This window comes from Corvus hawaiiensis, chromosome 4 (assembly GCF_020740725.1).
Source record: "Corvus hawaiiensis isolate bCorHaw1 chromosome 4, bCorHaw1.pri.cur, whole genome shotgun sequence".
Lineage (NCBI taxonomy): Eukaryota > Metazoa > Chordata > Aves > Passeriformes > Corvidae > Corvus > Corvus hawaiiensis.
In genome coordinates this window covers 59806509-59820381 of record NC_063216.1, presented here as the reverse complement: position 1 = coordinate 59820381, position 13873 = coordinate 59806509, and the positions used below count along the sequence as shown (strand labels likewise).

At 39.7% G+C, this 13873-nt stretch overlaps 1 protein-coding gene across 5 annotated transcripts in view; it reads right to left on the bottom strand.

The window, feature by feature from the left end:
* The window catches only part of PLXNB2 (plexin B2), a 257236-nt gene that overhangs the window by 56126 nt on the left and 187237 nt on the right, over positions 1-13873 (bottom strand). For all 5 annotated transcript variants that reach the window (XM_048300734.1, XM_048300732.1, XM_048300736.1 and 2 more), the window contains 6 exons: positions 12351-12501; positions 9697-9811; positions 8913-9015; positions 8343-8444; positions 2729-2821; positions 1453-1534 (listed from right to left, as the gene is read on the bottom strand). In XM_048300734.1, coding sequence (XP_048156691.1) covers positions 1453-1534; positions 2729-2821; positions 8343-8444; positions 8913-9015; positions 9697-9811; positions 12351-12501 — 646 coding nt within the window. The remainder of the gene's footprint in view (positions 1-1452; positions 1535-2728; positions 2822-8342; positions 8445-8912; positions 9016-9696; positions 9812-12350; positions 12502-13873) is intronic.

The following is a 13873-nucleotide window of genomic DNA, read 5'->3' as shown; positions in this document are numbered from 1 at the left end:
AGAATCTGTCTGAACCGAGACACAGCTAAGAGATGAGATTTCAGATGAAGTCCATATGAGTGGCTGTGAGAAGGATCCTCTTTCTGCCCTTTGATGAGGAAAGTTCATTGCGGAAAGGAAAAGATTATTAAAAAAACCCAAACCAAAATACTTAAGTAAGTATGAACGGCGAGGCTTTGCTATTAAGATTGCTCTTCAGAGCAAAAGCAATCTCGAAAATCATAGAATCATAGAATCAGAATACTTTGGGTTGGAAAAGACCTATAAAGGTCACCTAGTCCAAATCTCTGCAATTAGCAGAGACATCTTCAACTAGATCAAGTGATTTTTGAGATAGTCCTGTGTGCAGTCAGGAGATGGGCTTGATGATCCTTGTGGGCCCCTTCCAACTCAGGATATTCTGTGATCCTGTGATTCTACACAAGGGCCCATCCAACCTGAACCTCAGTGTTTCCAGGCATGGGGCATCTACCATCTCTCTGGTATCCAAAACATAGCCCTATATCAGCCACTGTGAAGAAAATTACTGCAGCTGAAACCAGCACAGCAACCTGTGCCAGTGTTTCACCAGCCTCACTGTAAAGAACTTCTTCCTTATATCTAGTCTAAATTTACTCTCTTTCAGTGTAAAACCATTACCCCTTGTCCTATCTCAACCGTCCCTGCAAAAAAGATTCTAAATCCCCATCCCTTCGATAAGTGACCTTTAAGTACTGAAAGACTGCAATAAGGTCTCCCTGGAACCTTCTCTTCTCCAGGCTGAACAACCTCAACTCTCTCAGCTTTTCCTCATAGGAGAGGTGCTCCAGCCCTCTGATCATCTTTGTGGCCCTTCCTACTCTGTACTCATTCCAACAGGTCCATGTCCTTCTTAAGCAGCAGGCCCAGAGCTGGACGCAGCACTCCAGATGGGGTGTCATGAGAGTAGAGTGGAGGGGAGGGAGAGAATCCCCTCCCTCGCCCTGCTGGCCACGCTGCTTTTGATCCAGCCCAGGATATGACTGGCTTTCTGGGCTGCATCCACACATTGCTGGGTCCAGCTTTTCACCCCAAGTGCTGCTCTGCAGGACTGCTCTCAGCGCCTATTCTGGCTTGTATTTGTGTTTGGGATTTCCCCAATCCCCGTGCAGGACCCTGCACTTGGCCTTGTTGATCCTCATGAGGTTTGCACAGGCCCACCTCTCATGCCCATCAAACTCCCTCTGGATGCCGTCCCTTCTCTCCAGTGTATCAGATGCACCACATAGCTTGGTGTCACTTGGCAAACTTGCTGACAACACAGATGTTTAATGCATTAGTTTAGTATTAATAACTTTTGATCCGTCAGATTTAATTGTTTCACCCAAACCAGTAAAACCCACAAACATTCTTACTAACAAGTCTCCAAATTATGGAGGAATAGATTTCTGCATACTGTAATTAATCTCCTTTAATCCCATATTTCATACTTACCCATCAATTTGCTGTCAATCTTGACTTTATCTGTTTTTATGGATAAATTAAGTTGTAGGGTCTCATTTGCACTATAGGAGAACTGGAAAAGACAACAAAATAAAGATATTTATACCTTCATTTGGCAAGGTTAATTTCATGCATTTTCTATGATTCTCAGAAATCAGACCTGTGAAGGTTTTAGAAACTCTCCCAAGCCTTATGGCCTTTTTTTCATCTTGGCCAAATACATTATAGAAAAATGTTTTAATGAACCTAATCCTTCACAATCAGAATTTTCAAGTACCAAGGGACAGCAATATCTGAATACTCGCTTTTCATTAATTTAATTTACATTTGGTTATAAGTATCAAAGCAGCAAAAGTACTGTTCAGAGGCAGTAAGTATAGCTGCTGACCCTGCTGAGTTCTCCCTTCCCACACCATCTGGCCCCATTACTTCTGTGGGCACAGCAGACTTGCACCACATAGAGGGGAAATCTTGCATCTTTTGCAGTGCAGCCTCCTCATTTTACAGCCAAATCACAAGGCTCACATGCTCCAAGACATGAGCTTCTGTTCATGCTGAAAGAGCAGCAATGAGAATTGTTGGGAAACAAGAACAAATAAAAATACAGAGGCTTTATAAGGCAAATGCTTTGTGCTAGGCACAGATGATGCATAAATGCTCATTAATTCTCAAATCTACTGTTGGTGAGCTTGTAAGACAAAGTTTAAAGTCAGCATAACATTTGTGAGTCAAACTTTGAGCTTAGAAAATAGACTATTTTTAAAATATTATTTCCTTTCTCAGTAAAACAAGCAAGAGCGAAAGAAGCATAACTACTAGGTAGCCAAGCAACAGCATTTTGTTACCATTCTTACCATTCCCATTTTACAGATACAAAATGGGAAAGGTAATGAATTGGAATGTGGAGAGGGAGAGCACTGAAATTCTTGCATTTTATCCTCAGTGATTTCACTAGATTGCATAAAAAGTGAAGAATAAAACAGTAGTGGTCTCAAATTCCTCCAAAGATTGTTCAATAATTCCATGGGTTACACAGGTAGAGAAATCAAGGAGAAAGATTGAGGGCTTTGAGGGGAGACTTCGGGAGCTCTGAGCCAAAAGTGTTGCCTTTGACTACTATTGCCAAAGGAGAATCTCCATCAGAGGTGACTTTCTTTTCCGAGGGAAACACATATTACCTTTATAATTCTAGACACATGTGGCTACTGGAACAGTTAAGAAGAAGAACTGAGCATATTTGGTAGGTGAATCATATTTTCTCATTTACCTCTTTACTCACGAATGAAAATTTTCCTTCATCTGACTCATCAACAGAAGCTTCAAATTCAAATTGGCTGTTTCCAACTGTAAATTTTTTACCCTAAGGATGAGAAAATTTCAGTTTAGAACTTGTATAGCATCACCAAGCATAGTAAAACATCACCAGGCAATATCCTGTTCAGCCCTGGAAGTAATTAAATCCAAACGGAGAAGGCTAACCGCTTACAGCCATCTTCTAAAGCAATGCTAGTGAAACGCTGAGCCAGAGCAATCTGCAGCTTTGCTGCACTCCTCCAACATTCATTCCTGGTAGGCACACCAACAAGTCCAAGGAAAGCAAGATCATATATAGCACTCAGTTTTAGGGAGCAATAAGAAAAATCTAAGAGATGTGAATACTGGATGGCTTCACACATCAGATGTGTTATTAAGAGAGCTGTGTGAGTTCTGCCCTTAAAGGTTTTCTTTGTAGGGATTCTGGGCAGAGCATCAATGCAAGAGCTGCATGGGAAACTGGAATGAACGTCTCTCAGCTCTTTGTCTCTCAGCTCTTGCTGCCTTTCTCCTGCCTTACCATGATTCCAGCTGTATTTTCACAGGACAGTCTTTGATGGCAGCACTAATTTAAGGGTATTCCTGCCTCCTAGGCATCTTCTTCCCATCTCTTCTCCCTAGATCCTAAGTCTATTAATTCCTGTCTTAAGTCCATAGCACACACTGACCTTCACTGCACTGACAAAGCTCTCAGCTTGGCTGTTTTGTGATTCAGTCAAAGAACTTAGCTGGCTAAAATCCTCATCCCATGACATTATTTCTGTGCTGGGTCATTCTCCTGCCCATAGGACAGGCATGCAAACAACTTTGCCAGAAGAATATTAGAGAGAAGTGAACAGCAAGGATATTTTCAGACAGTAATGTTGGTAAAGACTTATGAAATCAGAACTCACTGGGGGACAAGACAACCTTCACCTTTACAAAATCACAAAATGATTTGGGTTGTAAGGGACCTTTCAAAGACCACCTAGTCCAACAACCCTGACATAGGCAGGAACATTTTTCCCTAGACCAGGGTGTTCAAAGTCCCATCCAACCTGGCTTTGAACATTTCTAGGGATGGGGTACATGCAAGTTTCTTGGGCAACCTGTTCAAGTCTCACACCATTCTCATTGTGAAAGATTTCTTCCTTATCTATCTAAACCTATCCTCTTTCAGTTTAAAAAATGTTGCCCCTTTTTCTGACCCTACAGGCCCTGGTAAAACACCTCTCCCCATCTTTCTTATAAGCCTCCTTTATATATTGAGAGTCCACAAAAATGTCTCTCAGGAGCCTTCTCCAGGCTGAACCACCTCAACTCTGTCAGTTTTTCTTCATAGAAGAGGTACTCCAGCTCTCACCCTCTCTCTGATCATTCCCATGTCTCTTCTCTGGACCCTTTCCAGCAGGTCCACATCTTTCTTGTACTGGGAACCCCAGAGCTGGATACTACACTCCAGCTGAAGTTTCAGCAGAGTGGACTGGAAGAAGATAAATTACCTCCCTCAACCTGTTGGCCACACTTCTTTTGATGCAGCCCAGGATACCATTGGGTTTCGGGTTGCAAGTGCACATTGCCAGCTCCCATATAATGTTTCATTCCCAAGTCCTTCTCCACAGGGCTACTCTCAATCCAGCCCCAGTCTGCACTGATGCAGGTGCAGGACCTTGTCAGTGACCTTGCTGGACTTCATGAGCAATTCACTGTGGGTGTAAAGAACTAGTCCCTGGTTTTGACCAGACCCATCTGTCTTGGAGTGCACATGGCAAAAAAAGAATGGTTACTCAATTCCTCTTTTCTGCTCCAAAGGTTAAGTACATTGTCTCCTGCTATGATCTAAGTCTTGTGTTTGAGCATCTTATCTTTTTTATTTGTAGCTACTTCTTCAATGTTGGAATCACAGGTAACTCCTGGGTCACTGGGTTTATCTAATTAACATAGTGGAAACCTTTCCTACTGTGACAGGCTGGGCAGTGGACATGAGCCCACCAAGGTTTGTGGCTGAGGAGGACAACATGCTTTAACCAGGTAAAGGACCTGACTTGAGTCTCTGTGTGGTTGTTTTATAGAAGAAAACAAACCTTTTACTTCTTCCTTCTAGGAAGCTACACAAAAAATAAGCTAGTGACTGAGCTCTGAAAAGCCTTGTCTGAAACTTTTACAGCCCATTCTGCTTTACAGAAAACATCTATATAGTCCAAGTTTTAAAGCATCTCCTTATAAATATTTTTTTAATAGGAATGCTGCCTCGTTTTTCTTGCCCCATGTATTTTAATATAACATGTATTTTTCAAAAGTGTTCAAATTCTGCTGCTCCTGTGTAAGGCTTTCCCACATGTTAACAGCAGGTTCTGGGAGAGGAGGGGAGCTTTGCTGTGTGTGACCTGATACCTGGCGTGCATTGAAATCAGGAGTTTGCTACACCAGGCTCTCGAGCAGAAGGCCACAGTGCTCACAGTCAGTAGTTTTGGTGCAAGAGATGTGTAGCAAACACTAAGAAGCAGGTTACACATCAGACACACATGACAAAGACAAATCCAAATGGGAAATTACTTTTAACGAAAATCTTTGGTGGGCTAATAAGGTTATCTTGATGCCACTACATCTGTCTCTCCTACTGTGCCAATCTTTCAAGGACTCAGCTGGAGAATGCCTCTCAGAAATTGCATGCAATATGACTATTCAGTACAAAACTTCCCTCCCTCTGCCTCTCCTGGATGGGGCTATTCCCAGAAGAATGACAACAGCTTGGATTTCTCTCTCCTTCCTACTGAAATTCTTTCAGAGGAAGGAAGGGCAGAAGAACAGTCAACAGCATCTCCTCTTTTAGTCTATTTCCCTCCAGTGGAAGCTATCATGAGGAGACTTATTCATTGTACTTTAAGTGTTTACAAGTTAAGAGGAGCATACAAAATGTGTGAGCTTATACTTCCACCCTCAGTGGAAGTATAGCAGTTTCTATACTTCCAGTATAGAAATAATTCTTGATATAGTTCTGCACTAGCAGTTTTTTAAGCCATTTACCTCTTCTACTCAGTAAGCAAGCCCTTCACTGTTCATCTCCACCTAGAGATGAAGATGCTTATATGCACAATGTTGGATAGTGCACTTAGTCACCCACGATAAGGCTGGGTGTGCAATGCGCTTTTAAGTAAAGCACAGATTAAACCAAGATAATAGAACCAGTAGTTCAAAGTGACAACACAACATTAATTTTTTGCTTTTCCTAAGCAAGAATTTAGGCAAGGAAAATAGGAGGAAAATGGATGTACCAACGTTCTAATCAATAAAGACCTTAAATGTGCTCATAGCTGCATGACTGCTAGCTTCAAAGATGCTGTAATTCCCAGCATATCCTGTGGCAAAATTGTTCCACATGAGAAGGCAAATGCTATTTAGCATTTGGGCTGTGGGCCAATCCCTACAAAATATCCATCCATGGCTTCTCCTGAGCCACCCTGTTTTCCATGAGATGTTTACCAAAGACTGAGTGTAAGTTATGCCCTTACTCAAATGAACTTTCAGTCATCAAAGCTACTACTTCAGATAGCATGACCCCACAGGCATGAGTGCCTATCTGATTACAACTATTTAATGCCTTATTTGTCTGTTATCACATATATTAGAGGTCTGTGTATATAGCTATAGTCACTGAGTGTGTCTCTTCAAGTCCTGCCACTAAAGGCATTTTCGTTTTGACTTTGAAACACATCTCTGTACCAGGATATATGGAGCTGATCCCATGACAGACGTGACATTTTCACATGGCTCTCACCCAAGAAAAATTACTCTGACATCATTTGACACTCACTGCTCTCCAGCATCTTTCCAGTTTTGGGACTATGCATTCAGCTTGACTTCTTACAGTGACTTGAACTCGTAAGCCTTCCCAGTTCCAAGTTAAATAAATACATTCTGTAGCAAACCGTTAAACATTGCTACCCATGACAAAGCATTCAATCCACAGGATGTGTCTTTGCATTTGTTAAATGCAATTGATATCTCAGAGAATTAAAAAAACCCAGCAGCCTTATTTCCATTCTCTTTTTGTTACTAGTAGTTCAGAAAGATTAAAGTGCTTATTCATAGAATGATAAACTAGATGAAGGAGTGTTTGCACTCCTGATGCTGTTTCTCCTTGGAGGACAAGGGTCCACTAGAAGTCAAATTCAGCACATCTAGATTATGCATCTGCCCTGAATTTGTTCTAGAGAGAGAAAGGGATCTTCCAGTTATATCAAGGGAGCAGGAAATTATTTTCCTCTAGGGCATAAAAAACAGCTCTTCACAATGTTAAACAAAAGAAATACGAGTGTAATCTCTGGAATACTTTCCAATTTTTAGCAAAGAGAGCTGTGGGTTTAGGAGAGGTGTTGTGTGCCCCATGTTGCACACAGCCAGACATCCTACCAGGGACCAGTTCTGACATCTTGGAGAACACACCAAATTCGCCAAATTTGCATTTCATTTTCTGCATATATTTTTAAGGTCTTCAAACAAAAATTTTTTTTTTGGAACATATGGCTTTTATAGCACAGTTTTTATACATGTCTATAGCAGTGACACACAACATGGTTTTCATACGATTGTAGTGCTTATGGGTTGCTTTTTACATTTCTCTGAATACTCTTCTTACATTGCTACTCTTCAGGCCTGTTGACCCTTTTCCATCCCTTGGCAGGAGTAGAAAAGGTGATAGAAGGAATTGCTTCTAAGCAGTACAGTATTCATTTTGAAAAAGGAAAAAAAATCCCTTCAAAAAACAAGAGCCTTCTTTCCCTTGATAGATGGCCAGTAGTTAAAGAAATCGATGCACTCCCCAGGGCATCTATCATCAATTCACATTTACACAAAGACAACACAGAAACAAAGACTAGAAATGGGTAACAATACTTGAGCTATCACCTAAAAATGGTTTTTAAACTTCATTTTTATCCAGCTAACAATAACATTTTATGCATTGTCTAGGCTATAAAGCAATTAAGACCCTGGGGTCTATCTGACTTCTTAGAGGCTTTTTTTTTCTGGGAGCAAGTACTAAGAAAGAGAAGCCTTTACTGTGGTTGAGAAAATACCTGATCTTCTGGTTTGATGATCACACACACACACAAAAGCAAAAGATTATTTTATCCAAGCTAAGAAATATTTAATGTCGGAGTGCCTTTTTGTGTTTTAAAGGTGAAAACTGAATTAAGCCCACAGAGTGATGTCATTCTAGAGCAATAGCAACAAAACCCACCAAATATTTAATTAGAAAAAGATGTGAAACATTCACAATTCCTACATCCCCTCTCATTTCATTACATGAAAAATAATTGTCCAGTGTTTTAATAGGTCCAACTTACATTCTTTAAAACGCCCCCTCCATTTTAGTAGTTAGAGTATTTTCCCGGGCTCTGATTCTCTCTTGGTGATGACTCTACCACAGTAACCAATATTATATGAAACTTGAATGTATAGCTCTTTTCTTTCTTTAAATTACAAGCAGGATCTCCAAGGCACATGAACTAATGCTTTAGTTTAGGGGTGTGGATGCAGTTTAAGAGGCATTCAAATGACAGCTAGCTTTGAATGAATCTGCTTACCCGATAATAATCTAGATGTTTTCCCTCAAAATACACAGTTGTTTGGTACTCCATAGGTATTATAGGAGGGTTAGGGTCTAGAAACTGTGGGCATTCTCCTTCCTAGGGAGAGAAACATTTTATATGTTATTACAAATAAAAACTCTTATCACAACAAGCTCCAGTGGCCTTTGGACAATAGAATGATTGTTCTGAAGAACTTCATGCTTAAAATACAGTGACAGATTTGATTACACCCTTTCAAATTAGACATGCTAAAAATGACTGCAGCGTATGTCAAAGCTGTGGGTGATTATCTCTCCCTGCCTTGAAATCTCGTTCCTCCCATTGAAGCAAAATAGTAAAAGGAACAGAAATATCCTTTCACGAGTCTCACTGCCCCTCCTCAATCACACCCTTAAATTCCCACCCCCGCACTGTCACAAAAAAAACAAACCACCTTACACTTCTGGAGTTAACTTTAGAATCATTTTCAAATCTCTGATTCAACCAACTGATATGAGAGATACAGCAAACAAAATATTGAAGTGTTCTAATAAAAAACCTAATAACCTTATTTTTAAACATTACCATATTTTGTTTTATCACATCCTGTACTGAAGAGGACTCTTCACAGATATGTCTCTTCCAGTCCCACTGGCAATTCCATCTATTGCTTGCACAGGAATAGCATCTACAAATATAACATGGTAGTCATGACAAATTGTCAAGCTTTTTCTCCCACTAACAAGGAAAGTAAATTAAATTCCATATTTATTCATGGAGGGTAGAGAAGTCTGTTATAGTGTCCTTAGTATATTAAGCTGAAAACTTGGTAAGAGCAATTCAAGAACCCCATAAACCTATTTTATCCCTTAAATAAATACTTGAGTGAGGATCAGAAAACCATAGCATTTGCAAAAAACTTTGAGATCAAGCCTGAGAGGACTAGAAGTGATTTTGATCAACCTACATACGTAAGGATGAACAAAGGGTTTGGGGTGGCTGCACCTGCCCTATTTGAATGCTCTGCAACTCAAAGCACCATACTGCTATCATTACAGGGAACAAGTAGGCACACAGATGTCCATGTTCCTCACCTGCAGACACATTAGCAGCTATAGAAATGGCAACACAATGAACTGGCCTTAATGATATGTGCCATGAATATTTCTATTCCATGTTTTATGTTGTGGGCTCACCAGGTGCCCTTCAACCATTTTTAAACTCCATTAAAATGTAAGAAAAAGGACTCAGACACTGGCAAATTTTGAGTGCCAAAGTCTTAATTATGAAATGATTGAATAATTCAGGTGCCAGTTACCTAACATACCAAGCTACAGGATCTAAACGCTTAAGAAGCTGAAATACTTACGGCTGATTTTCAATAAGATTCATTGCTTCTTCACAGTCATAAAAAGGGTAAGTATATGATGCAAAAAAAATCTTGTTCTTTTCAAAGGTTAACTGAAGTGGAACTGAAACATGATCTATCACAAAAGAAAAAAAAATATCCAAGTGGTTGTTGAATTCTTCAGCTCTTGAGCTGAATGATACAATGATAACAGTTTTACTATTTTACAGGACATAAGCAAATATTTAACTATACTGTTGACACTTTGGATCTCATGACTTTAAGTCTGTAAATTCTGTTTTGTCTTTTTAAGCTTTACAAGATTTTCCAGCACATGGTTCTCAGAAGAAAAGCAAAGAGAGAAAATAGGGAAGAAGCAAAATTAAAGAATAGCTTTGTTTTATGGAAGTGTTTTTCAGTGGTGCTATCATCATGCTAGAATTTTAAAGAGTCTAGAAGAACAAGGAAAACCGAGTAAGGACATAATTGAACACAGATGAAAACTGGCACAAGAACAGTCATTTTAAATAAAACATTTTCTTAAATATGAATATGTCTGCATGTAAAATTACTTCTTTCATTTGTGAATTAAAAATGTTGTCATGAGAATTCAAGCAAGTGATCTTTGTGGTTAATGTCCAACAGTGCTTGCAATACTGTAACCACAGGCACTCGTGAGCTTCAGTTTGCCATACACGATTTCTCCACAAATGTACTTGTCTGGATTATTACTAAAGAGTGAAACTGTTTGAAATATCTTTTGCAGAAATCATTAAGCCCTTATGACAAGCTATTTCACAAGCTATTGAGCAATTTCAAACTCTGCTTTCCTTGAACAGGTTCTTGGACAACCATCAGCTGCTTGGCTGGAAGTTACCTCTGCCTGCACTGGGTCCCCTTGAATATTCCAGACTCATAGGAATGACAGGGGATTTCCTAACAACAGGACTGAGAAAAGGCATCCTTCCTAGAAATCCCCTTTAGAATCAACCAACCACAACCAAAGCAATCGAGACTTTTCCAACATCAACAGGGCTTCCTAACATCCTAACAATAACTGGATGGCTCAGGACTTTTTGTCACATGCTGCCAGGAACAAACAAATACCATGCCTACAAATATCTTAAGGGCAGGTGTCAAAAGGATGGGAACAGACTCTGTTCAGACAGAAAAGGAGCAATGGCAACAAACTGAGACAAACAGGAGGGTCTACCTGAATAGGAAGACAAACACCTTTGCTTTGAGGGTGACAGAGCACTGGAACAGGCTTCCCAGAGAGGTTGTGAAGCCTCCTTCTCTGGAGACATTCAAAACCCACCTGGACGTGATGCTGTGCAACCTGCTCTAGGTGAACCTGCTCTAGCAGGGGGGTTACACTAGGCAATCTCCCCAGGTCCCTTATGACCCTAGAAATTCTGTGGTTCTGTGAATGTTTGTAGCTGCCAGCCTTCTGCTGGTGTCTGCTGAGTTTCTGAGCACCCTAATATTACTTTTGAACATTCTTTCAGATGTGCAACCAATTCAGAGAGTCATATTATTTCTAGATGTCTTGCTCACTCTAATGCCTTCTCTGACAGGCTTCTAGTCTTACATTTCATGCTGGATGACATCAAGATATCATGTTTATCAACCCCATTGTTTTATGTCCTGATTTACAAAATATTTAGGGAATATGAATTGGCCCTAAATAACAGAGTGCTGCTTTAACACTTAGCAGAATCTGATACCATGACATACTCCAGCTAGTGTAAAACTCAATAATAAGACTTTAATATAATTACTCTCCTTGCAACTAAAATTAGATTTTTACCTGTTTCAGCATTAAGAGAATTGAAACTTATCTTAAAAAGTGCTTCCAAGTACCACTCTGACAGTTCATGACTGTTATGATACATATAAAAGACTTATCCTCAGGGGTATGTCTGCAAGCTGTAAGAGCACGTTTTTTGCCTGTTATTTCTCTTCAGATTTTTAGACTTGATACATAATAAACAGTGTTGTGTAATGAGTTTCATTCCATGTGTTTATGCATCAAGATTGTATGAATTAAAGCATGAACAAAGCACCATCTAGGAAATTGCACAGAATTATGGCTGGCAACAGACCTTGGTCCTATAATCAGTGGTTCAGAACAATGATGCAGTCTTTAATTATATGATCAAGTATTTTTCCACCGGGCTTACTGCTGCAGAAGTTGGAGGACACACAGAAGAAGAGGCAAAAGGCTGTATGATAGAAAGGATAGCCTTGTGACATGAACCAGAAAAAAAGCCACTGAAGCTGACTGGAGCAAAACTAAGAAGTCAGACATAAACTCCTTCACAGTTGAAGCAGATATAAGAGAGTCAAATCAGAAAGCTTAGGCTTAGATTAGAGTAACTGGGTTTTGTTTGTTTGGGACACAGAATAGCACCTCTCTGGCTCCATGTTTATGTGTCTACCAAGCTACTGTTTCAGGTTCCCAGCAGGAACACTGGGAATGCCACAGCTTGTAAATATAGCAACAGCAAAAGTTTGAGCAATTTGACAGTTCAGCGGCAGACTATTTGGGAAAAGTGACTGGAAGAGGAAAAAAAACCCACCTGGTATCAACCTCATATAAGAGCATCACATTAGAAACAGCAGTCTACGTTCTTTTCTCTTATTATCCATGTAGGGTAGCAATATTTGTTTACCTTGATGTTTTGGTGTTGGAGGAATTACATCAGGCGGATCACAGATAATAACCCCTTCTTTCAACTGAGCAGAATGCACTGTTTCACCAAATGTACAGCAAACCTTGTCACTCTCAGTCAAAGCTGGCAGTGGACTTACAGTCAGCTCCACCTGGAAACAAAATTTTAAAAGGGTAAAATATTTGGAAGAAATGAGCCAAGACCCAGTAAGACATGGAGACTTTGCATTTCAAAGGTGATATTTTAGCTAGCATCACAGAACATAGCTCTCCTTTTCAATTTTTATTTCTTCCCATCTGGTAATCTTTTCTTCTTAAACCTCTACCAATTTTTCCAGGCTGGGTCTTTGTTGAATTAGACTGATAAAAAAACCCCTTGTCCTGTCAATGCATTAGAACAGAACAAAATTGTCTGTACAGATACACCCAAACCCTTTTATTCTTGTCCTCAGCATCCAGTTTAGCAACAGTAAACAGAGTGGTTAACACTTAAACCCTGAAAAAAATTAATTAATATTAAATTAACCTTAGGTGTTATTAGTGAATATTGAAAACAGAGCTGGATAGGCTGGAAATGGTGGAGTTTGAAAGGGATGAACAGAAAAGTGGCTTCCTCAAGACTCCATGTAAATGCAAAAAATCCAATGCTGAAAAAGGATTTCTGAGTGGTGGTGAGATCTTAACCTCCTCAGAGAAAGAAAGCATTTGAGAAACTAAAAGCAAAATAAGATGGAAAAACTTAACAAAAAAAGGGAAAACAATTGAAATGAAATTTGGAATTCTGTCCTTGACTTAATGTTTCAAATATGTTAATTATACAGTTTAACTTTTTCCATTTTGTATTGCCAGTAGAAAAGACAACGATCCCTTTCTCATTGAAACCAGTTACACTCTACTAATATTTTTATTCAACATAGAAATGGCCATAACACAATGCTGTTTACATAATTTAGAAATGGAATTGAAGTGACTTGAAAGAAAGTTTCTTTATTTCTGATTAGGAGGAATCAAAAGCCATTTTATTGATTTTACTTGCTGAACACCCCTGGGAAGCACTCAGTCTGCACTGGCATGATCCATTTGGAATTAGAGCAAGTTACGACACCCTGGTCACACTACAAAAACTCAGTTTTGTTGCCACAGTCGTTTTGCATGCTGAATTTACCTTCTCCATGTACCCAGACAGACTTCGCTGTGTAGGCAAATCCACTGCGGATTTTAAAGCAACAGCTTATGGCTTCAGCGCTTACTTAAGTTCATGCTTAAGTAAGCTGAAAGGGCAGCACGAAATCTCCCCTACTTATTACTTTTTATGGGTTATACAACACTGTGTAACACTTCCATAGTATTCAGATAAGTGTAAGTGCTTCATCATCCATACTAGTGCATCACTTTGGTTTACAGCGGTCAAAAACGTGAACTCAACCTGCAAGAACAGCAGGCAAGAAAGAGCACTATGAGAAATGACAGAGACTGAGATACCAAAACACTCTCCTCTTCCTGGTCTCCACTGTGCATAAAGAA